At 39.2% G+C, this 24423-nt stretch overlaps 1 protein-coding gene across 1 annotated transcript in view; it reads right to left on the bottom strand.

Annotated features, from left to right (window-relative positions):
- The window catches only part of CREBRF (CREB3 regulatory factor), a 31785-nt gene extending 7849 nt beyond the window's left edge, over positions 1–23936 (bottom strand). The window contains exons 1-7 of the mRNA XM_060146563.1: positions 23859–23936; positions 22778–22971; positions 20285–20410; positions 17695–18781; positions 10467–10661; positions 8622–8811; positions 7333–7406 (exon numbers count right to left, since the gene is read on the bottom strand). Of these exons, the coding sequence (XP_060002546.1) occupies positions 7333–7406; positions 8622–8811; positions 10467–10661; positions 17695–18781; positions 20285–20410; positions 22778–22786 (1681 nt within the window). The 5' untranslated portion in view covers positions 22787–22971; positions 23859–23936. The remainder of the gene's footprint in view (positions 1–7332; positions 7407–8621; positions 8812–10466; positions 10662–17694; positions 18782–20284; positions 20411–22777; positions 22972–23858) is intronic.
- Positions 23937–24423: the final 487 nt, after the last annotated feature.

Below are 24423 nucleotides of genomic sequence, written 5' to 3'. Positions count from 1 at the left end.
CAAAAGTAAATAAGGAGGGAAATAATAAATATAAGAGCAGAAATCAATAAAACAGAACACAAACACACAACAGAGAAAGTTAACAAAGCCAAAAGCTGGTTCTTTGAAAATATCAACAAAATTGATACCCACTCCCACCCTCATCCCCATCTCCAGCTAGACGGCTTGATCACCTCTACCTAGAATGGAAAACGGGTTATCACTTCAGAATACAGCCATTAAAAGGATAATAAGAAAATGCTATGCTAACAAATTCAAAAACTTGGATGAAATGGACAAATTTATTGAAAATGCCACTTCACAAGAAGAAATGGAAAATCTGAACAGCTCATTTCTAATAAAGGAATTGAATTCATCAAAAAGTATTCCCCAAAGAAAATGCAGAGGGCTTTAATGGAAAATTCTATCAAATGCACAATGAAGAAATAAAATTAATTTCATCAAACTTTCAAAAAAAAAGGAAGAAAGATCATGGCTGAATTCATTCTCTAAGCCCAGTATCCTCAAATACCAAAACCTGACAAAGATATTACAAAAAAAGAAAAGCACAGACTAATAACCCTCTTGAATATAGATATAAAAATCCTTGACAAAATATTAACAACAGAATCCAACTTAAAATATCGGAATAGAATCTTACAAAATATTTTCAATAGACTCTAATATAAAAAGGAAAATACATCATAACCAAATAGAGTTTATTCCAAGAATGCAAGGTTGGTTTAATAAAAAGTTAGTTAATATAATTCACCATATTAACAGGGGAATATGTGATACATTACCAGAATAAAGGAAAACAATGTGATTGTTCCAATAAATGCAAAAAAAAAAAAAAGGAAAGAAAATGACAGTATTCAGTATCTATTCATGATAAATGAAACTAGGAAAAGAAGGAAACTTACTCAAAATAATAGAGAGCATCTCATCTACAAAAAAACCTACAGCCAATATCAACTTAAAGGTCAAAGTTTCCCCTGCAAACAAGGCAGTCACCACTTCTATTCAAATGTCTCAGACATTGCAACAAGGCAAGAAAAAGAGTTAAAAGGCATAAAGATCAGAAGGGAATAAATAAAGCCATTTCTATTTGCAGATGATGACTGCTTAAATAGAAAATTCCAGGGCATCTACTGGAATATCTACTACTGGAACTAATAAATTTAGCAAGAAAATAAGGTATAAGAGTAATACACAAAAATTCATTTTATATACTACCAAGAAAGAATTTGAAATTTCAAAAATGAGTCCATTTACAACAGCACCAAAAAACATAAAATACTTAGGAATAAATCTAACAAAAGATGGTCAAGCACTCTACATTGAAAACTATAAAACAAGTCAGAGAGAAATTAAAGAAGACCTAACTAGATGGAAAGAGAAACCAAGTTCATGGATAGGAAGCCTCCATTTTGTTAAGATGATAATTCTCTCCAAATTGATCTACAGATTTAAAGCAATTCCAATCAAAATTTCAAGAAACTTTTTTTGTAAAAAGTGATAAACTGATTCCAAAATTTATATGGTCATGCAAAGGACCTAGAATAGCCAAAACAACTTTGAAAGAACAAAATTAGAAGACTAACAAGGACTAACACTGCCTGACTTTCACAATCTACTATCTACAGTAAGACACTATATATTCACATAAAGATAGTCAAATAGATCAATGGAACAGAATACAGAGTCCAGAAGTAGACCCATACATATAGGATCAACTGATCTGATAAAGGTGCAAAAACAATTAAATGGGGAAAGGAAAGTTCTTTCAATGACTGGTGCTTGATCAACTGGATATTCATATGGGGAAAGAAAATCAACTCTTAGCCTACACCATACATAAGAATTAACCTGAAAAAGATCTCATAAACTTAACTGTAAAACCTAAAACTACATAAATCCTAGGAGAAAATATACAAGAAAATACAATTTTTGGAGTCGGCAAAGTTTCTAATTAGAACACACAAAAAATGTAAAATATAAAAGGAAAGACTGACAAATTGGACTTCATCAAAATTGAACATTTTTGCTCTTTGGAAGATGTCAGTGAGAAAACAAAAAGGAAATTCAAAGACTAGTATAAAATATTTTCAATACATATATCAGACAAAGAGCCTATATCTAGAATAAAGAACTTTTAGAAGACAAAATTTTTAAATGGCAAACTATTTTAACAGATACTTCACATATACACACAAAGTATATGAATAGCCAGTAAGTACAGTAAAGATGTTGAACATCATTAATCAAAGCAATATAAATTAAGACCACAACGAGATACTGCCACACACCACCCATTAGGTTGGTTAAAAGTAAGAAGATTGACCGTGCCAAGCGTTGGCAACGATATGGACCAACTAGAACCCTCATACACTGTTTTTGAGAATGTAAAATGGTACAGCTACTTGGAAAACAGTTTGGCGGTTTCCTATACAGCTACGCGTAGGTATTTAACCAAGAGAGATTAAAATATATGTCCACCCAAACACTTGTACGGAAATATTCACAGCAGCTCTGTTACAGCGAAAGCAAACAACCCAAGTATCCATCAATAGGTGAATGGATAAAGAAACTGTAATATATCTAACACAATGGAATACTACTCAGCAATGAAAAGGATTTAACTATTGATATAGATGACATGGAGAAATTTTTTTTTTTTTTTTTTTTTGCATTACACGGGCCTCTCACTGTTGTGGCCTCTCCCATTGCGGAGCAGAGGCTCCGGACGCACGGGCTCAGCGGCCATGGCTCGCGGGCCCAGCCGCTCCGCGGCATGTGGGATCCTCCCGGACCAGGGCACGAACCCGTGTCCCCTGCATCGGCAGGCGGACTCTCAACCACTGCGCCACCAGGGAAGCCCGAGAAATTTTAAAATAATTATTCAGAGTGAAAGGAGCCAGGCAAAAAAAGAGAATGTATGGTAGGATTCCATTAATATAAAATTCTGAAAATGTAAACTAATCTACAGTGACAGAAAGCAGATCGGGGCTACTAAGGGATAGGAATGGAGGGAGGGTTAGCTTACAAAGGGGCACTATGAAACTTTTGGAGGTGATCAAGTGTTCATTATCTTGATTGATTTCACATGTATATACATATGTCCAAACTAACCAAATAATACTCTTTAAATATGTAGAGTTATTGTACTTCAATTATACCTCAATAAAGTTGCAGGGGGGAACACATCACCAATTTCAACACACAGGATTCCTATGGTCTGAAATAAATCTCTACTACTTCAGACACTGCTTTGAAATCAATGATGTGTTATTCCTAACCTTGTAATACTTAGAAGAGACCAATCTAGACTAATATTGAAGCGAGAAGTCAGAAATAACTGGGGGTGGGGGGGTGGGGAGGCAGTTTAAAACTACATGCAGGAACAATATATATAAAACGTGTCAGTAAACAAGGAAAGCACAGCTGACTCCCTAAACCACATGAAACAAGAAATTTATGCTTCTTCTCGAATAACTGAGAGAGAACACCATTTACTCAAATATAACGACATTTACATGCAGGCTGGACTTATGAGAAGCAAATGAGGTTCCCTCATCTTCAACAGGTAAAGTAAATCAGGTCACTTTTTTTTTTTTTTTTTTGCGGTACGCGGGCCTCTCCCTGCTGTGGCCTCTCCTGTTGCGGAGCACAGGCTCCGGACGCGCAGGCCCAGCGGCCATGGCTCACGGGCCCAGCCGCTCCGCGGCATGTGGGATCCTCCCGGAACGGGGCACGAACCCGTGTCCCCTGCATCGGCAGGCGGACTCTCAACCACTGTGCCACCAGGGAAGCCCCAGGTCACTTTTAAAAAGAAAGAAAGAAAAAAAAAAACCCACTGTAAAATCAAAATTGAAACAGAGCAGAACAGCTCTTCTCAACCTGGGCAGTGTCCATGCCAGGCCCTGGGGGGAGGGAGGGCAGAGGTGAAGGGTTCTAACAACATCAAAAACTTCTGGGTGAGGAAGCGGAGGCATCTGGCTCAGAAAGTGAGGCCAAACCTTAAATCTCTAACAGATCCCTCCTGTTTTGATTCCATGTTCATCCAAGAATCTTCCAGTTTTAATTTTCTCATGTAGCTTGCTTAGGGATAAAATATGTCAATCAGGATGAATGTTCAATCCTCTTAGTAGCTTTACTTTTCATTCTGAGTCAACAAATCTACATTTGACTCACGGAGCAGCTTCTTGCGAGCTTTGGTAGAAGGAATCAATAGGAGGAGGAGGTTCGGCAGGATAGGACGGGATGAGTAGGACAGTCCTGGGCCCTGAAGCTAGTCCTTGGAACGGTGCTAGTTGATGACAAATTTAAAAGGATAAGGACAACAGAGTACATTTTTTCATAAAGCTAACTTTACTCTGAAATTATGCCTGTCTCAATTTTCTAATGCTAAAATATTCTACCTTGTATGAAATGACAGTAATTGTAGATGATGTTCCTTTTAATGGCTTCACATGGCAAAATATAAAGCTGGCAACACTATGGTTCCCAAGTCCCAAAATCTTTTTCCGATGTCACCGATTTGGAAATCACAAATTCTAGAAACCATTGGGTCAACAGATAGGTAACAGGGCTTCCCTGGTGGCACAGTGGTTGAGAGTCCGTCTGCCGATGCAGGGGACACGAGTTCATGCCCCAGTTCGGGAAGATCCCACATGTAGCAGAGCAGCTGGGCCCATGAGCCATGGCCGCTGAGCCTGCTCGTCTGGAGCCTGTGCTCCGCAACGGGGGAGGCCACAGCAGTGAGAGGCCCGCGTACCGCAAAAAAAAAAAAGATAAGTAACGGATAAAAGTGTTCCACAAAGCAGTAACAGAGTGACTCCCAGATATTTAGAGGAATCAAGGGCACCATTCCCTTGAGAGATGTATCAGAAACTCCGGGAAGAACTTTCAGACTACATGTGGCAAACTACACAGGAGTATCTCATTGCTTCTGAGGTCTTCTAAACCAATAGTCGAAGCTGCTCTTCCCCAGACTGGAGGAGAGAAGCTAGTAAGACAGAAGTGGACGAGAAATAAATGAATGAGAAGATCCTTTTCCTCCATGCTGACTAACTGAGAAGAAAATGCTACCTTTTAAAGACAGGCCTTCAAATGTAAAATAGCTAGCTAGCGGGAAGCAGCCACATAGCACAGGGAGATCAGCTAGGTACTTTGTGACCACCTAGAGGAGTGGGATAGGGAGGGTGGGAGGGAGACGCAAGAGGGAGAAGGAGATATGGGGATGTGTGTATGTGTATAGCTGATTCACTTTGTTGTAAAGCAGAAACTGACACATCATTGTGAATCAATTATACTCCAATAAAGATGTTAAAAAATAAATAAATAAAAAATAAAGACAGGCCTTTCCTACATGAAAATATCTAGAGGCTTTAAGCTAGCTTTGGAAACAAGAAACATTTAAGGCCATCAAAAACTCAATGAGATAGAACAACACATTCAGAAATACACATATTCCTGGCCCTTACCAATTCCCCAATTGTTCCACACCCCAGAATATATTTACATCACAGACAGAAAGCATGTGTGCGTGGGCATGCATGTACATATATACAAATGCAAAAACATATGGCCACACAGATGTACATCATTATGGATAAATTTATTAACTGAGTAACACACAGATATATGCCTACATGTGTCCAGAGAAAGAGACCAGAAGGCTCCCAGGAGCTCACCACACTTCCCTGCAGTGTGAGTCAGCTGGGTTCTAAAATGAAGTATGAATGTCCATGACATTGCAATCATATATATACTCACAGAGCTCAAGGTCAAAATGCTTCAATAAGCAAGAACGAATAATAGGAAAATGGGAAGATCTCCATTCCAACAAACCAACTATTGTTTTACCTAATTCATTTACCTTGATTAGAATTCCTGTGTGGTCATTAATAAATAAAACGATCAGTTCCTTTCACAAGTTGTAAACATCACAGTTGGAAATCCTCTTTCTGTCCTCACAAATGGAAACAAGATAACCAAGATAAAGGATTAAGAAAAAACTCCACAACATTTATTGAGCACTTATGTGCCAGACATCATGCTGGACTTAAGAAAACCTCTGGAAACAAATAATAATCGATCATTTAGCCACTGTTCCACTTTCAGATACAATTTAGCCCAAGAGCAACACAGTGAAGAGGACAATTTTAGAGGCAAAGGAACATATGAGCTCTTATGCTACCAGGCTTAAGGAAGAGTAACAGAGCAAGGGGAAAAGAAGGGGTGGTTCTTATTACAGAAGATCAAAAGCAGAGCTTTCCAACCCACTAGTTCGTTGTAGAAGGGTTCCAGGTGTATGAGATAATGATCATCTCAGCCCAAAAGGGCCTCCTCCCATCAGCAGCCTACTCTGTTATACTCCAGGATGCCTTAGGGATGATAGTTTTCTGCATGTGCCATGATGTGAAAGATTGGGAAGCACTGATCTAAACCAACGGTTCCCAAATGTGTACTAGGATGGTTGCATAAGAGTAATCTGGGGTAGGGGCTTCCCTGGTGGCGCAGTGGTTAAGAATCCGCCTGCCAATGCAGGGGACACAGGTTCGAGCCCTGGTCTGGGAAGATCCCACATGCCGCGGAGCATCTAACCCCATGCGTCACAACTACTGAGCCTGAGCGCTAGAGCTCGCGAGCCACAACTACTGTGCCTGCATGCTACAACTACTACTGAAGCCCACGTACCTAGAGCCTGTGCTCCACAACAAAAGAAGCCACCGCAATGAGAAGCCCACACACTGCAGCAAAGAGTGGCCCCCACTCGCTGCAACTAGAGAAAGCCCGTGCGCAGCAATGAAGACCCAAAACGTAGCCAAAAATAAATGAATTAAATTAAAAAAAAAAAGGGTAATCTGGGGTAATGTTAAAAATATGGATTCCTGGGTTCTACTTGCATAGATTACAGTTCAGAGTATCTGGGGAGAAGCCTAGAAATCTACAGTTTAACATGTACACACCAATGATTCTAATGAACAATCACATTTGTAAAACATGTTTCTAAACTATCCACTCAAAGGTTAAAGTATACATTAGTTAATAAAATTGGCTAACCCAGCACACAACTGTAAAATGGAAGTCAGAGATTACCCATGGTCACAAGAGGTGAGCTCTTTAGGATAGAGGTGAGATTTGGCTTGGCGCGCCACAGACGGACATACTAAGAGAAGGACGTGAATGAGTAAGAGTGAGTATATAGCTTACTGAATGGATGAACAAAAAAGAGGCTGGCCTAAAGCTGGGCAGAATACAGGGAAAGCAAATAACAAAACCAAAGAAAAAGAGAGTGGTCAGCAAGGTAAAAGGAAGTTAATCAAATTGTTAAAAGTGTAGGTTTACCATATTCTGTGTTGAGGCCCCATAATTTCACTTTATTAGCTTCATACTGCGCTTTTTTCTTTAACCGACAAGCCCTGTGAAAGGAAGGAGCAATTTAGTTCACTTTTTTTTTTAAAAGGAACATTCAGAATATACTTCTTTTTGCTGCTGTCAGACATTTTCTAATAGCAACCAAAAATCGCTGCCTACTGATGTTTGTATCGAGGGCCTCAATCATCACCCCAAAACATACAATATCATCATTTATCCAAACTGATTTTTTAAAGTTTCAGCATAGATTCAAAAATAAAGCTATGGCTAGTATGCCAAAATAAACAAACAAACACTGACAATACCAAGTGGTGTAGAAGATGTGAATAAGTGTAACCCTCGTATGTTGCTGGAGGGGATGTGAAACAGTACATACAACTACTTCGGAAAACAGTAAATATTGTTTTAATTTACTTCATTACCTTGGAAATAGCTACTCTGGCAGTTTCTTATACAGTTAAACACACACTCCTGGGAATTTACCCAAGAGAAATGCAAACTTATGTTCACATAAACAACTGCAGATGAATGTTTATGGTGACTTTATTCATAATTGCACAAAATTAGAAACCACTCAACTATCCCTCAACTGGTGAACAGATACACTGCAGTGTATCACTTCAAAGGACTACTACTATCAATACTCCTCCACACAACAACATTATGAATCTCAAATTCGTCCTGTGCAATATCAAAGCCAGACTCAAAAGGCTGCATATAATACGATTCCATCTATATTCTGGAAAAGGCGCAACTGTAGGAACAGAAAACAGATCAGTGGTTGTGAGGAGTTAGGGGTGAGAGAGGGAGTTCACTTTTACAAAGAGGCATAAGGAAATATTTTAAGGTGATAAAAATGTTCAATATCTTGACTGTGGTTGTGGTTACATAATTGGATATGTTTGTCAAAACTCACAGAAGGATACACTGAAAGTGAAGAATTTATCAAGTAAATTATACCTCAATAAAAAAACGTGACCTACTGCAAAACAAACAAAAAATAAAGAGCTATGATAAAATTTTTCCTTTTTATACTATAAGGCGCTTGAGTTCATTCACCTCTCCCCTTTAAAAACTTCTTCCATGAAGCATAAATACCATCATTTACTTTCAAGGGAAAAATTATAATACTCTCATTGTAGTATTTATAAAAGTATATTTCTGAAAAAAGGGCCGAGGGCCATCTCCTCTATAAAAGCTCACTGAAGTCTAACCTCACCTCCTAGACTTCAATCACATGAGTAAACATTACCATTTACCTGGAAGCCAGCTTATTTTTTTCCTTCCTTGACCTTGGCCGGGCTGTTAAGGGAAGCTCACTGACTGGAGTCAGATCGCTAATCACCTTATTCAGTTTCCGTAGTTCATTGCCTATCTGGAGTAGTTTTTTAGGATTTGGAGTCAGGTCTTCCACATCCGTTCTCCGTGACTTCTTTACTGCATATTTTCCTATAGATGGTTTAAAAGAAGTTTAAGTGAGATCATTTTATTTAACAAGAGATACATTTTATATAGCCATATGTAAAAATCCATCTCTCCCCTCGTCCCTTTTCTTTTTTCAGAGGTCTCAGCATGTGAACAACCTACGCTAGAAGGGCTGGCCTCCTCTCCTTCCCACTTTGTGATGGCAAGAAATGGGGGTAATAGAGCACAACTCCAGCCTTTTCCCAAACCTTCTCCACCTTAAGGTTTCTAGCCCTGGTATGATGGATTCTTAATTATCTGTATGGAAGTAATAAGCATCTCAAACCTCAGGACTGGAGTCCAAGTTCACCTGCACACAAAAATCAGGGCTAGGGTACAGTATATGGTCAGCAACGAATTTGGAAATTTTACCCAAACCAAGACATTTATGCTGCTATGACTGAAAATTTGTCAGACATATATATTCCTGTGTTGGACCCAAAAGTCCAACAAATAAGGATTGCCTTTTCAGAAACCACGTCTTCAGTTAGTTTGATAAATAACATTACAGAAGACTCAAGAAGACTTTCCCTACCACTGCAGGCAAGAGGAATGGCTCTGTCCTCTGAACTACAATACCCTGAACAACCTTCCTAGTACTCACTACATGCTACCTGGACCTATTTTTTGGACCCATCTTTTCACTTCTGGTAGAAAATTAATCTGAAGTCAAAAACTAGGCCTTTATTCACTGAAAGATAATAGAGTACAGACCTGGGTGCCAGTGGAAAGGGAAAATGAGGCACAAATATACTTTTGATACAACTTCTGTGTCAAAAATGCTTAGCAACTTATATCTGTAGCATGAGCAACTACTAAACTGTTTACTGAGCTCCAAGCCTACTAGTGCCCCTCACCTTCTCAGTACAGACTTTGGATTAAGGTAAAAACATCTGTGCAGAAGAAATTCTACTCAATTACATCCTCCTGGGTTCACAGATCAAAATCTGGCCTACCTAAGATTATAAGCCTCTCTTGACTCTTACTATTCAATTCTTCCTGCTCCATTCCTTTTCTCCGCAATTGTTCTTCCTTTCTTTCCTTTCCCTCCTCTTTTCTCTCCACCACCGTTTTGATTCCAATCTCCCTGTTTATATTTAGGCCTGGAGATTGGACAAAAATGAAAGACAGAGATGCTAGAGCCCATTCTCTTCTTCCCCAACCCTTCTTGCTTATGGCAACTGTGACAGGTCAGGAATCAGCAGGCTCTTGGGTCATTTCCTGGGTAGGATATATAGAACAAGAAGTGACTACAAATCATTTTTACACAAGCTTTCCTCCCTGTTTAGGTGATGGCTCTCAATACTGATCAACGCTATTTGTGAATGAAGAGCAGTCATAGCAAATACAGCAGCTCTACTGTTCTAGACTCTCCAATTTGCTAGGAAGGGTTGAATACCTACATATAATGTATAATGATTAAGCATTATGGTTTACTATCTCTATTTAAAAGTGACATGAAATATCCAGGACTGATGGTTACACCAAGACTTATCATGGTGATCATGGTGCATGCAAATGTCAGATCACAATGTAATACACCTGAAACTGATATAATATTGCACATCACCTATATTTCAATAACAAGAGAAAGGAAGGGAGGGAGGGAGGGAACATACATGATCACAATCCCCTCTTACCATGATGTAAGCCATTTTTCTGATACATGTTACTTGGCAAGGTATCTCTGTTCCATTCAGATGGCCTTAGCATCCTCTCTTGCTGTGATGGTGTGAGTTGTTCACTATACTCCCAGAAGTACCTTCTTTTACCTCTCTTCCGAGAGGTAATTGAAGTCATCTCCTTCAAATCTTCCACAGAATCATTTTCATAGCCTTAAAAAAAGAAAGCCCCCCGCCCCAATTTTAAGTTCCATACATTTCAATAAACCAATCAGGACAAACAAAAAGATCCCCTCTATTTACCATCTGACACATTTCCTTTCATCAAAAAACAGTATTAACATGTCAAAGATAATAAACCAAATCTATAAAATAACTTTTAATATAGAAATCTCTAATTCAAAATATTTAGAGACTAATAAACAGAGATAACTACACTGTTTACCTTCCTTAGGTTTCTCTTTGGTTAGTATATGACACTTTCTTTTTGTATCTTCACATGAGATTGAGAGAATGAAATACAGCCACAGGAAAACAAACAACCCAATCAAAAAATGGGCAGAGGGGCTTCCCTGGTGGTGCAGTGGTTGAGGGTCGGCCTGCCGATGCAGGGGACACAGGTTCGTGCCCCGGTCCGGGAGGTCCCACATGCTGTGGAGCGGCTGGGCCTGTGGGCCATGGCCGCTGAGCCTAGGCGTCTGGAGCCTGTGCTCCGCAACGGGAGAGGCCACAGCAGTGAGGGGCCCGCGTACCGCCAAAAAAAAAAAAAAAAAAAGAAAGGGCAGAAGACCTAAATAGACATTTCTCCAAAGAAGACATGCAGATAGCCAACAGGCACGTGAAAAGATGCTCAATATCGCTAATTATCAGAGAAGTGCAAATCAAAACCACAATGAGGTATCACCTCACACCAGTCAGAATGGCCATCATTAAAAAGTCCACAAACAATAAATACTGGAGAGGGTGTGGAGAAAAGGGAACCCTCCTACACTGTTGGTAGGAATGTAAATTGGTGCAGCCACTATGGAGAACAGTATGGAGGTTCCTTAAAAAACTAAATATAGAGTTGTCATAGGATCCAGCAATCCCACTCCTGGGCATATACCCGGAGAAAACTCTAACTCAAAAATACACATGCACCCCAATGTTCATAGCAGCACTATTTACAACAGACAAGACTTGGAAGCAACCTAAATGTCCACAGACAGATGAATGGATAAAGAAGATGTGGTGTGTGTATATATATATATATATATATATATATATATATATATATATATATACACACACACACACATACACACACACACACACACACACACACCAGAATACTACTCAGCCATAAAAAAGAATGAAATAATGCCATTTGCAGCAACATGGATGGACCTAGAGATTATCGTATTAAGTGAAGTCAGACAGAGAAAGAAAAATAAGTATCATGTGATATCACTTATATGTGGAGTCTAAAATATGATACAAATGAAGTTATTTATAAAATAGAAACAGACTCACAGACATAGAAAACAAACCTATGCTTACCAAAGGGGAACGTGGTGGGAGGGATAAATTAGGAGTTTGGGATTAGCAGATACAAACTACTATATATAAAATAGATAAACAGCAAGTTCCTACAGTATAGCACAAGGAACTATATACAATATCTTGTAATAACCTATAATGAAAAAGAATATATATATGTATAACTGAATCACTTTGCTGTACACCAGAAACTAACACAACATTATGTAAATCAACTATATTTCAATTAAAAAAAAAGAAATACAGGCACAGAAATGTTAAAAAGTACCATTAATTAACGGTACTTAGACACTATACAATTATTTTTAATGTCTTCCGTCTAATATTTATGCATCTGAAACATCCCCAGACAGAAAGCTGTGTGCATTTCTGGGAAGGTATCCTATGAAGCAGAATTCTGTGAGGTAGCAGTGGTTTTCTTCCTACTTCCCACAATACGCTTTTTGTAAAAGTACAAAAATGACAGTTCTCACACAGGCTATTCAAATAAAAACTTATATGCCTATTCTAACTAATATTTTATTGGAAGCAATTTGCATTTACTTCACTTTTTAAGAAGTTATTTTCCCTACTAATAGGAAGTTTCAGAAAATACTTAATTCTGAGCTGCTAGAACTACTGGTCAGACCCAATACAGAATAACCTATAAATCTAAAATACCCTCAGAGCATGCCCATCTTAGAGATTACTCCACCTAATTAGTACTAGGTACCTGGGGCAATGGCGATGGGCTGTGCACGGGGTGTATACAGCCCTAAACCTAAGGTAGCAAGGAAAAACTGGATGGCAATGGCCAAGCAAAATGACCATTTTCCCTCCTAAAAACATGACTCCTCTGGAACTGACACTAAGAAAGTGATGACATCTGGACATTTTGGAAATAAAAATCGAATTTTAGAATTTTGCCAGGTTTTCTTCACATTAAGAGTTAATTAGGAACATGATTCCATTTATTCGACATTGTGGGAAAGGCAAAAGTACAGGGACAAAGTGGTTGCCAGAGGTTGGGGGTGGAGGGAGAGGCTGACTATAAAGGAACGGGAGGGAAATCTGGGGGGTGATCAAACTATTCCGTACCTTGATTGTGGTGGTGGTGGTTTCATGATTACATGCACTCGTCAAGACTCAAAGAAGTGTACACTTAAAGAGGGGTGAATTTTACTGTTATGCCTCGATAAACATGACCTTTGAAAAAAGAATCAATTCAGAGAGCAGAATGATTTCGAGGCAACAGTAAAGACAAGCTTTTGTAGCACTGCTGGCTTAACAGCATTAAAATGCTCATGTAGTACTTTAAAACAAATTAAAAAAACACAAACAAAGCAACAACATGGCAAGCAGTGTGACAGAGAACCTTAGTTCTTCTTAAGAAATGAGGCACAGACTACCCTGGTGGCACAGTGGTTGAGAATCCGCCTGCCAATGCAGGCAACACGGGTTTGAGCCCTGGTCCGGGAAGATCCCACATGCCGTGGAGCAACTAAGCCTGCAAACCACAACTACTGAGCCTGCATGCCACAACTACTGAAGCCCGTGCATCCTAGAGCCCACATGCTGCAACTACTGAGCCCACGCACCTAGAGCCTGTGCTCCACAACAAGAGAAACCACTGCATGAGAAGCCCGTGCACCACAACAAAGAGTAGCCCCCGCTTGCCGCAACTAAAGAAAAGCCCGCATGCAGCAACGAAGACCCAACGCAGCCAAAAATACAATTCAAATAAATAAATAAGAAATGAGGCACAAGTGACACAATCATTTTTGGAAATCTGATTTTTAAAAATTCTGTTAGATACATAAAGTAATATTTTTTTATTTACTTGTGTTAATGTATCACTTTAAATTAAAGGACTTTATCTTATTCCAGTTATCAACCTAGCTTTGGAAAAGGTGCAAGGGCTACATGCTTCCGCCAGAAATGGCCTTTTTAAAAAGGCCTTTGCTCCATGAGGCCAAGCTAAAATTACTGGCTCACAGAGACTACCCTAGTATGGCTGGGAACACCTCAACACAGGCAGCACCAACCAAAACACTCCCATCTTCCTATCAATGTCAAGAACTGGTGTCCCAAGTCTATCCCGGCCCAAAGTATAAGGTAAACATTTTTACATACAGCTCCCTCAGGCAACCCATCCCCTGACACTTTATTTGATATGCTCCCTCAGTGGCCTAGATTTCTGGCAAAACACTTTCTCTCTCATTTAATGTACTCACATATTTCACTCACAGATGTTTCATTTGAGGCTTCTAAGAACTGGGTAGGAAGAGGTTATTAACCCTATTTACACAAAGAAACATGCTCAATGGAGGGTTTAAGTGATTTGGCAGAGCTGGGACTGGCTCAGGCCCCATGACTCCAGCTCCAAATGGGCTTCCCGCTTTGCCTGTGCCTATCTAGTTAAATGGTCTAAACAGATTTTTTTCCCCCACATATATTCCACGTTAAATCCAAAGAGTCATTAGGATTTGGATTTCTTCTCTCCCACCCAAATTAATAACCAGTTTTATTTACTTACATATGTTCAGCATTTTCCCAAAAAAAGTATTTAAGGGTTATCAGTTTTCTTTGACCTAATATTTTAATATTTTCTAATAGCATACACCATGAACTCACAATAACACACATACACACAATGGATTTGTTAAAGTCATCTGCCTTTCAATACAGAGACTACTGTGATCAAGTAGAATGCATGAAAATTATATTCCCAGATCACTGGTCTTGCATTTAAGGTGATTAAATATTTCTTGAAGTGTGTTCTGAGGAACACTATTACTATAAAATGTCTTCAATCCCAAGTGAGTTCTGTGATCAAATAAATTTTAAGAAATTCTTGTCCTGAATCTTTCTCTTGCCAAGTCACAGTACACATAAGATCAGAAGACTGAGAAATCATGACAGTAAATAAACCCACTCAACTCTAAGTTGCATGAAGATAAGGATCATGTCTATTTTGTTCATCTCTGCATAGCCAAAAATTAGTACACACAGTGCCTAACACAAAAATAGGCACCCCCACACACAATTTTTTTTTAACAAATCAATGATTTGTTTAATGTAACATTTCCCATGGAGCCTTTTCCATTTTCTTTTCATTTGATGGATCACCATATTGATCTAACTCATTCCTTCCTGACACAGTTACCAAAACGTAGTCAAAAAGGCCTAAAATTCTGATCACACGTCTTTGGTTAGTGCAGATTACTGCCATTAAGCTGGTAAAGTCAATCATGAAAATCCTTAGTAGGGATTACAAAATAAACTCTCATTCTGGGGGCCTAATTCTTAGCCTTACAACCATGTAATTCCATGACCCCAAACAGTTGTAGCCTGTCCACAGAATAGGCTCTATTAAAACTTGGGAGCAAGTCCAGAGTAGGGACTGAAACTCCATTTTACACCTTTCCTGGAGCTTTGTAGGCTCAGGCACTGTTGTAGCCAACTGCCAAGAAACAGCATCAAGGGAGCTAGTCATCACAAAAGGGCCTTTGTAAACTGCTGCAAATTAAACCAATCAACCCACTCTGAAGAAACTATAACTATCCCACTTTTCTGCTTCAAAGAATTTCTTCTTGCCTCTCACCAATAACTCACATTTGTATTCTTAAAGTCACTTGTTTAGCTCTTTCTTCCAAGAAGAAGGGAAATTTTCATTAGCAAATGAGAATAAGCCCCCAAAATACCATAAAATATCATTGATTTGTGGATAAGGCATGTCATTTGTTGACATTTGTGAGAAGTGTCCAAGTAATACTAACCAAAGAGGTTTTACTTCAAGTCAACTGGAAGTGAGTGAATTAAATGCCATCCAAACATTTAGTATTGTTAAATAGTGCCAATAAGAGGGGTTCACCCTGACAAATGCCAGCTAACACATCTCTGTTTAAAGCACTGTTGGTTGCTTAACACCAACAAACTCACAAATCAGGGCTCTCCCGCCCCACCCCCGACAAGCGTCAAAAGGCTGAGAAAATGGAAATGAGGGTCAACTTATCAAGTGGTTTCTTTTCATGGACCTACTCATCTCTCAACACATTTATCCTTGTGAAATCAAGTCAAAAGATCAAGGATGACTGGAGTTAAAAGTCAAAGAAAAGCAGGAATTCCCTGGCAATCCAGTGGTTAAGACTCCACGCTCTCATTGTCGAGGCCCAGGTTCAATCCATGGTCAGGGAACTAAGATCCCACCAAAAAAAAAAAAGTCAAAGAAAAGCAAAACTACAACCAGAAGTGGAATAAACAGTATAGTCCTTGCCTGCCTTGCTTGGTGATAGTGGGATTTACCGACTCCCTCAGATTTATATATTCCTTTTAGCACCAGCCAGTAAAGGCATTTTCTTCCCCATACTTTCCACTTCCTAGTTATCACCCTAGTTATCACTCCTTGTCTCAACCCTTACCCTCCCTCCTACCCTAATTCTAAATATGGGACTCAAAACAATAGGACTGACCTGTCAGGTTTTAAGGACCACTCATGGAGAGCACCTTGGTCTCCCTATGGGAGGGAGCTATATAACTTACTGCTAACTGCAAAGACAGTTTGAAACACCTCAAAGCAGATTTCATTAACTTGTTGAGAGAGAAGTTTTCCTGCTAAGTAGAAAAGACAATTGTTCTGTCTAGACTATACTGAGTGCTAAAGTAAACCAAAGAAAAGGCATAAACCCTTTTCCTCCACCTTTTCCTTACTTGAAAATCCACTCAAGTCAAACAACTTAATTGTATCAAATGCATAAATCTAAGCATTTGTGCAATAGAAAGATTTCACTAAGAGGAAAGTCTCTGGGCAATAATATGCTTCACTGGCTACAATATAGCTACTATGGCTGAAAAACCTTTCTGAAAATTAAATACCAATGTTTATACTGGCTGAAATTCCAACAATGAAAGGGCTCTCTTTGACAATTTATATTTTTCTTAATAACTTGGTCTTTTATGTAGAAGTTATAGTGCCAATATTATTTTTGAAGAAAATAACTTTCGCTTAAATGTGAAGATCTTCACTTCTTTGTGCATTTAACTGTGTGCCACTTGGCAACACCATTTTCATAAATAAACTGCACAAGCCAACAGTGGCAAAAGCCCAACCATGTACATGCTGAAGTGAACCAGTTCCCCACAGGTTTCATTTTCTTTCTCCCTTTTTTTTATATGCACTGTATATAAATAGAGCAGAGACTCCTTCATGCTCATTAAATTACAGCATGTATTTTTCTTCAGTGGAAAAATACTGTGCAAATGAAAGATGCAGCAGACACAAAGAAAAAGCTCTCTTTTACCTTATTCATTAAGTAGGCTTTGTTGGTTATTAGGGATGAGTAATATAAACCATCATTGCTTGGTTCACCATTCTAGGGACTCCAAACATACCTCAATTATAACAGAGGGACACATGCAGAAATAGGAATATTTTTTAAACCAATCAATTTTGGCATCTTTGCACAGCTGCTCAAGACAGTAACAAATCAGATCACTTAACATAAGATAAACTAAGAAGAAGCCCTCGAGGAATCAGCATATGAACTACACATGAGCAAGAGTGATTATTTTAGAGCTGTTTCAATAGATAAAAGCAATTACATATCCAAGTCAAGATACTAAGTCATTTAATCCCCAAACTAAGACAAAGAAAGCAACCACAGCAAAACTTTCTATTTCAAGAGAGTAGCAAAAAGTCAATTCAGTAAGCCTCCAAGCACTACAATACCTGGTTCAGAGAAAGTGTCACTGATGTCATCATCCTTGTCATCTTCATAATCCTCTTCCTCTTCTTCCTCTTCCTCGTTTTCAGAAAGTTCGTGCTCGCTGCCAAATCCTTCATCATGGTCCTCATCGTCAACATCTTCCTCGTCCTCCTCCTCTTCTTCAGGACTGCATTTGGTTGGCTGTTCACCCAAGTTGTCAGAGACAAAAAGGGAATAATTGTGCTCTTCTTTTTTCTGGGATGAATCTGAGACCAATGTGCTGGCAGAAAGGCTGCTACTCTCTCCTGCTGCAATAGACACAGGCCCCTCCTGGGGCAGGGGACTGAGTAATAGTTCCTGGGTTTCTTTAAAAGGCAAAGCTGGAGTGGCATGGCCCTGCAGAGGCTCCGTCCCTTTTTTCTCTGGTCTTTTGGCTACGGCACCACAGTAGCAGGTGTTCTCCTTTGCTGCATCTGCATGAACCTGGCTCAGTAGAGGCCGGCTCTGCTGCACTGGGTTGATCTTTACCTTTGCCTTTTTCACATAGTCTTTACATTCAACATGAAAGTTCACTTTTTCATTATGATACATGTTGGTCTTCACCATGATTTGTGTGCTTGAAGTGGGTTTACTTGCTTTTTGGACACAGTCTGACAAAGGGACCTCAGCCTGAAGAGTCTTAGAAGAACACACAGGAGCAGCTGCTCTACTTGCGATCTTTTTACCAGGGAATGATGAGGGCAAGGGATTTTGTTTGACACTGAAAAGTGAATCAGGGTAATAAAGGGAATCAGAAACAGACTGAGAGTCCTCGCTATTAAGCTGGGCCAAAGTTGGAGTTTTACTTATGACCTCTTCATCTTGGTAAGGGCTAGAAAAGTCATCGAGACCCAAGTAATCCACTTCTTTTGTTCCCCAGATGTCACAGCTGGTTAGTTTGGTGTACTTCGTTAAGTCTTCACAGTATGTATCCCACTGTTCCCAGTTTGAGGTTAAAGTACCCTCGTTATCCAGGACATCTGTGAAAGACTCCAGATTTTCAATGTCTTTGCAGTCCTCCAAAGAAAGGAAGTTGTCTCTAGGATTTTGCTGGTAGTTCATCTCTCTATCCTGAGAAAGGTTTAAAAAAATATATAAATCACATACTGTAACTGAGGAAAGAATTATTTACCTCCATCCTCACTTTCATGCATCAAATTGATAAATCAGTACTCAACCTCTGGTCTGCTTTTACGATAAACACTACTTACATGACACTCTACCATTCCATTTAATATCATTTCCTCGGGCAAGGAAAAAAAAAAAAGGGAAAATATGTCCCCTGAGAAACTTAGGTATGGTTCAGGGCTCTTGAACTTCACTGTAAACACTCTTCCCGAAAAAAAGTTTACATTTCCTGATCTTTAACTTAGAAGGATTTTGGGACCTTCTCAGAAACAAGCTTCAGTTATAAAGCAAATAACAAAGGCCTTACCTTCATCACAGAATATGTCTTCCTAAGTGAGAATTTAAACATAGAGGTGAAGAGCAATCCAAAGAGAGGTGCAACTCAGCCACAGAAAGATAAAATCTTTGGTAAGACCTCGTAATAACTCTTGGGCATGGGAAAGTACTTTAACTCCTCATGAGTAGAGAGATGATTTTTTAAATGTCAGTAAGACTATGCAGCCATTAAAAGGAATGCAGTTAAGCTCTAATGTACTAGGATGAAAGGCCACTTACCATGTTTTTATGTTAGAAAGAGTTAAGTTACAGAATACTGTATCAATGATATGTCATCCAATTTAAAATATTCATATATTTATATATGCATAGAAAAACTCTGTTAGTGGTAGTTATCTCTGGGGAGAAGGTTTGGTGGGTGGAGGCTCAGGAAGAAAATGAGGAAATTTTCAGTTTTCCAGTTTGTTTTTGTTCTGTTTTTGATTTCTCCATTTGTTTGTGGGGTTTTGGTTTTTTTTTTTTTTGGTTGCACGTATGTCTCCGTGTGTTTTAACAGCTTTATTGAAATATAGTTTATATACCACAAAATTCACCTCTATTAAGCGTACAACTCAATAATTTTTAGCAAATTAACAGATTTGTGTTAGTTTTCCAGTTTTGATATACCTCCGTGTTTCTGAAGTTGCATGTAATTTAAGTTATTTTTAAAGTCTTTTTCTTAAGAATCTTAAGTGTCTTTTTACCTCGAGAATAAATAATTAGTATATTCAGATGTTGCTTGGATTTGCTACCTTTGTCTCACATTCTCTGTGTCATCTGCCTTGCTCAATGTTATCAGTCCTAAATACCCCAGCTGAAAAGTCCTTTAGCAGTTAGGCATATTAAAAGACGGCTTCTACCTTCATCGTCAAAAACTAGAGTTAAGGATATTTAGATAACCTTTCCTCTTATTATTTTCAATGGGCTCATACACCCTTCTAAAATACCAGACTGATAGTGACAAGAAAAAAATTTGGCCTGATCACATCATTTTTTCTTTTTAGACATTTAGACATTTTCTTTTTAGACATTTATAGACATTTATTTTTAGACATTTTTTATAAATAAAAAAATGATACAACACCTTTACCTCAAATCGATTAAAGCAGAATCCAAGAAAATGTTACTTACCAGTTCATACATGAAATCTGGATCTGAACTGTTTGCTAAGAGATCTGTGCTCGTCAGAGTCTGTTCTGAAAAGGTGTGGCTTCGAAAGGCATCCCCAAAAGGCGGATCCATTCCGCTTACACTAGGCTACAACAGAGTGATTTTAATTTTGGAAAGTTAACGACTGCTTCGAGACCAGTTTATTACACACAAGCCCCACCCTCACACCTACTAAATAATTATCTTTAAAACAATTTTGTATTTTTTCCTGCTTTTTAATTTTAGTACATTTAAAATATCTAACTAACATTAAACTATGGAATTATATTACGAAAATAACTAAGATGCATCAAACATTGGAAAAGGAATAGACTGGAAATTGTTAATTATACCTAACTTCTAAAAACTAAAGCTTATTTAGCCACCAGAGTCAGCATGTAGTACCTAATGAGTACTTTTATTTATTAGCTATTGTAACATTTCTTCAAATCCATCTCTAACAACACTCACTGTTCTAACTCCAGAAAGTGGAGAATCCCCTGCCATTTCTTCGGGTCTGAAGAGATAGCAAGACAGTCTCTATACTCCTAAATGAGTTCAATGTCTTATTTCCCAAAACAAGTGTAAGACCATTTGGGCATCTCTAGTCCAACTAATGCCTCCAGGAACGTGATGGAGTCAGGATCAGCCAAATATCAAAAAATCTGCTGAGTGAGGCCAGTAACTGGTGCATGAACTCAGTAGCCTTAATCGTGATCCCTGAGAAGGATACAATTTCTATGATAAATAAGAAAGGGAGAAAAAAAGGCTCGGCACCCAGAGTTGATGCTCCTTCTTTTCTCTTTATCCCCCCTTTATCATTTCAAGGTCTAAACAAATCAGTTCAGAGTGAAGTTCAGGCTAAGACTACTAAAGTGGCCCAAACAAGTCAAAGTCCTCACTTTGAAATCTAACTTGGATAAAGGAAGATGGGAAAGAATACAAATTCCCTGTTTGCCTTTTTGTTCTTCTCTTGCAAGTTTCTGTCAAAACTTTTAAAATTATATTAGTCTACTTGCTTATATTTCTCTATTCATATACCTTCTACCTACCACAGACTGACCCCTTTTCACACACTCTTTCACCATGTTTTCCTTCATGGGTACTTCCCATCCCATTCTTTTCTTTCTCTAATTTTCCGCAAGCTTGCCAGGTTGCAAGCTCAAAATAAGTGTTTTATAGACCTAAATTCAAGTATTCAATAAATAGCGAATGAAACCTTGAATGGGAAAGAACTCAAAATGGGTATCTGCAGTCCACTTGGTATAGTGGTTGGGGTGGAGGGAGGCCACTGGTCTTTTTACTATCAGCTAGCAAACCCCCTTTTGCCTCCGCTGCCTGTCTCCAAATCACTGGACCATCTCGGCAAGTTGCTGATTTCCTGTGCTCGAGGCACAGTTCTGCCTGGCCCCACATAAAGCCACCTCAGAGTCCCTGCCCTCTCATTATTTCTAGGTTTCTCCCCAGCATAAAAAGAGGGGGGACAGGGCTTCCCTGGTGGCGCAGTGGATGGGAGTCTGCCTGCCAGTGCGGAGGACGCGGGTTCGATCTCTGGTCCGGGAGGATCCCACGTGCCGCGGAGCGGCTGGGCCCATGCGTCGCAGCTGCTGAGCCTGTGCTCTGGAGCCCGTGCTCCGCGGCAGGAGGGAGCGCCGCAGTGGGAGGTCTGCGCACCGCGGCTAAGAGTGGCCCCCCTCGCCGCGGCTGGAGAGGGCCCGCGTGCAGCAGCGGAGACCCAACGCAGACAAAAAAAAAAAAAAAAAAAAAAAAGTGGGGGCGGGATAAGACCTAACCACGGGAGGGGGAAGGGAAGAAGTTTGGATATGCCGAATAGGGACTAACAGGACTTCATTTATTGTTTCAGTGATTGCCTCAAACCAGAACTGAGCAATTCAAAGTAGTTACCATGATATAAATAGTCATCCTGAGACATGTTTTGTGGGAGGTATAGGTGTGTGTGTGTGTGTGTGTGTGTGTGTGTGTGTGTGTGTGTGTGTGTGTGTGTGTGTGTGTGTGTGTGTGTGTGTGTGTGTGTGTGTGTGTGTGTGTGTGTGTGTGTGTGTGTGTGTGTGTGTGTGTGTGAAAGACAGAAAGGTTGAAGTCCCTCACCATTTCCTCCTAACTGAATTCAATGGGCATGAAGGGAAAGGAACAATTGGGAAACTAGAAGAAGATAGAGGGGATGGAAATGGGCTTTCTGTGGCAGATTAATTTTCAGGGGAGTTGGTTTAGACCCCATAAAAGCCAGCACCTCTGCTACCTTCTAACCAACTTTTCCTTCACATTGTTCCCTGTGTCAACCTCATTAAATTTCAAAGCTATAGCAAAGGAAGGACATGTATTCAAAACCAGTTGAGATCAGCAGCAAAATGTCTTTAAAAGATATTATAGCAAGTTGTGTTAAGATTCAGAGAACTTACTGAACCAACTGCAGTGGGAAAATATAAAACTTTGCACCTACTCTGTATGATTTACCTGAGGCATTTCCAAGCCCAGATCCTGTGAGTCCGATCCCAAACTTCTTTTTTTTCTCGTTTGTAAATTCCTTTCCAGCTTTACTTTTAATTTCAAGATCAAAGATGATTTTCACAATAAACAGTAGGTTTCCCAGAATGCCTTCAATTCAACTGCTTGTATCACTGTTGTTTTTTTAATAATTCTGTGCGAATCTGTCAACAACACAAAGTAACTTCACTGAAAGCCACTAGAAACAAGTTGACCTTTCAAAAATAACATTAACAAAGAACACTTTAAAGGAATAAGTACTGTGATTGTACTATCAAGAATTTAGGCCATTTTTTAGTACCAACTATTCTGAAATTCACCATCCCTCCCTTTATTTGTTTCTACAATAGGACTGGTCAATAACCAACTGGCACCATTAAAAAAAAAAAAAAACGCTGACAAAATTAACATAAGCCTGGGACTTCACTGACAGTCCAGTGGTTAAGACTCCATGCTTCCAATGCAGGGGGCACAGGTTCGATTCTCTGGTTGGGGAACTAAGATCCCACATGCCTGGTGGCACGGCCAAAAGGAAAAAAAATATTATTAACATAGGCCCATCTTTCCTGTGATCTAAAAATGTATTTTACTTAATGTTAAAATAAACCTCCCATTCTCTTCATGTTTTGTATGAGAAAACATAATGTCTCAGCAATGCCATCTACTGTATAATCATTACTGCTAAGTGAACCTACATTTTATATCTCTCATAAATGTACAAGAAGAGCAATGAATATATATCACCAATAACAGAATTTAATATATCCTCTACATTACATAAAATCATGTTCATAATGGTATACGCAGCATTATTCTTTGAGTTATAAGTGAAATCTGTCCTTGAAGTAATTATTCCAGTAAGCTCTGAACGTGTATGTTGAGAGGTGAAACAGGGATAAGGACTACTTTGCAGAGTGGTTTCAAGGGTTAAATTAAATGACTGCAAGTCACCTGGCACAGGGTCTTGACTGTGGTAGAAACTGACAGGTTAGTTCCCCTTTCCCTCCTCTGTGAAGGCTTTAATCAAGAAGAACTAAACAGCTATACCCACTTCATCATCTCTTCCTAGATAAGTGGTCCTCAAAGTGTGATCTCAGGACCAGCAGCATCAGCATCAACCTGGAAATCTGTTACTAATGCAATTCTTGGGCTCCAGCCCAGACCTACTAAAGCAGAAATTCTGAGCGTAGGGCCCAGTAATGTGTTTTAACAAGCCCTCAGGGTGATTCTGCTCCTCTCTAAAATCTGAGAACCTCTGCTTTAAACTGAACTTCTTGCTCTTATTCATTCTAGATGCAGTATCATTTCTTAGACTGATGTGAAGAGCCAATTTAAGCTACGCTGCCCTCTGTAGTTAACACATTCTCTGGCCTAGAGCTTCAGAGTGATACATTACATCAATTTCAGAGACCTCTTGCTGAACAAATAAGAGATAGTCAACAAGGACGCAATAATTGTTCTACTCAATTAGATTAATAAATTGAGTATCATCTGCATTTCCTAGATCTTTGCTGGGCTTTTCCCACTACTTGGCTGTCATTCTCAGTGCACTGTTCTAGCCTAGGAAACACCCTCAAGTGCCCAACCTGGGCCCAGAAACAGAATTAACTATGCAT

This window comes from Lagenorhynchus albirostris, chromosome 3, assembly GCF_949774975.1.
Source record: "Lagenorhynchus albirostris chromosome 3, mLagAlb1.1, whole genome shotgun sequence".
In the NCBI taxonomy this organism is placed as follows: domain Eukaryota; kingdom Metazoa; phylum Chordata; class Mammalia; order Artiodactyla; family Delphinidae; genus Lagenorhynchus; species Lagenorhynchus albirostris.
The sequence above is the reverse complement of the archived record's forward strand: the minus strand, read 5'-3'. Positions and strand labels throughout refer to the sequence as shown.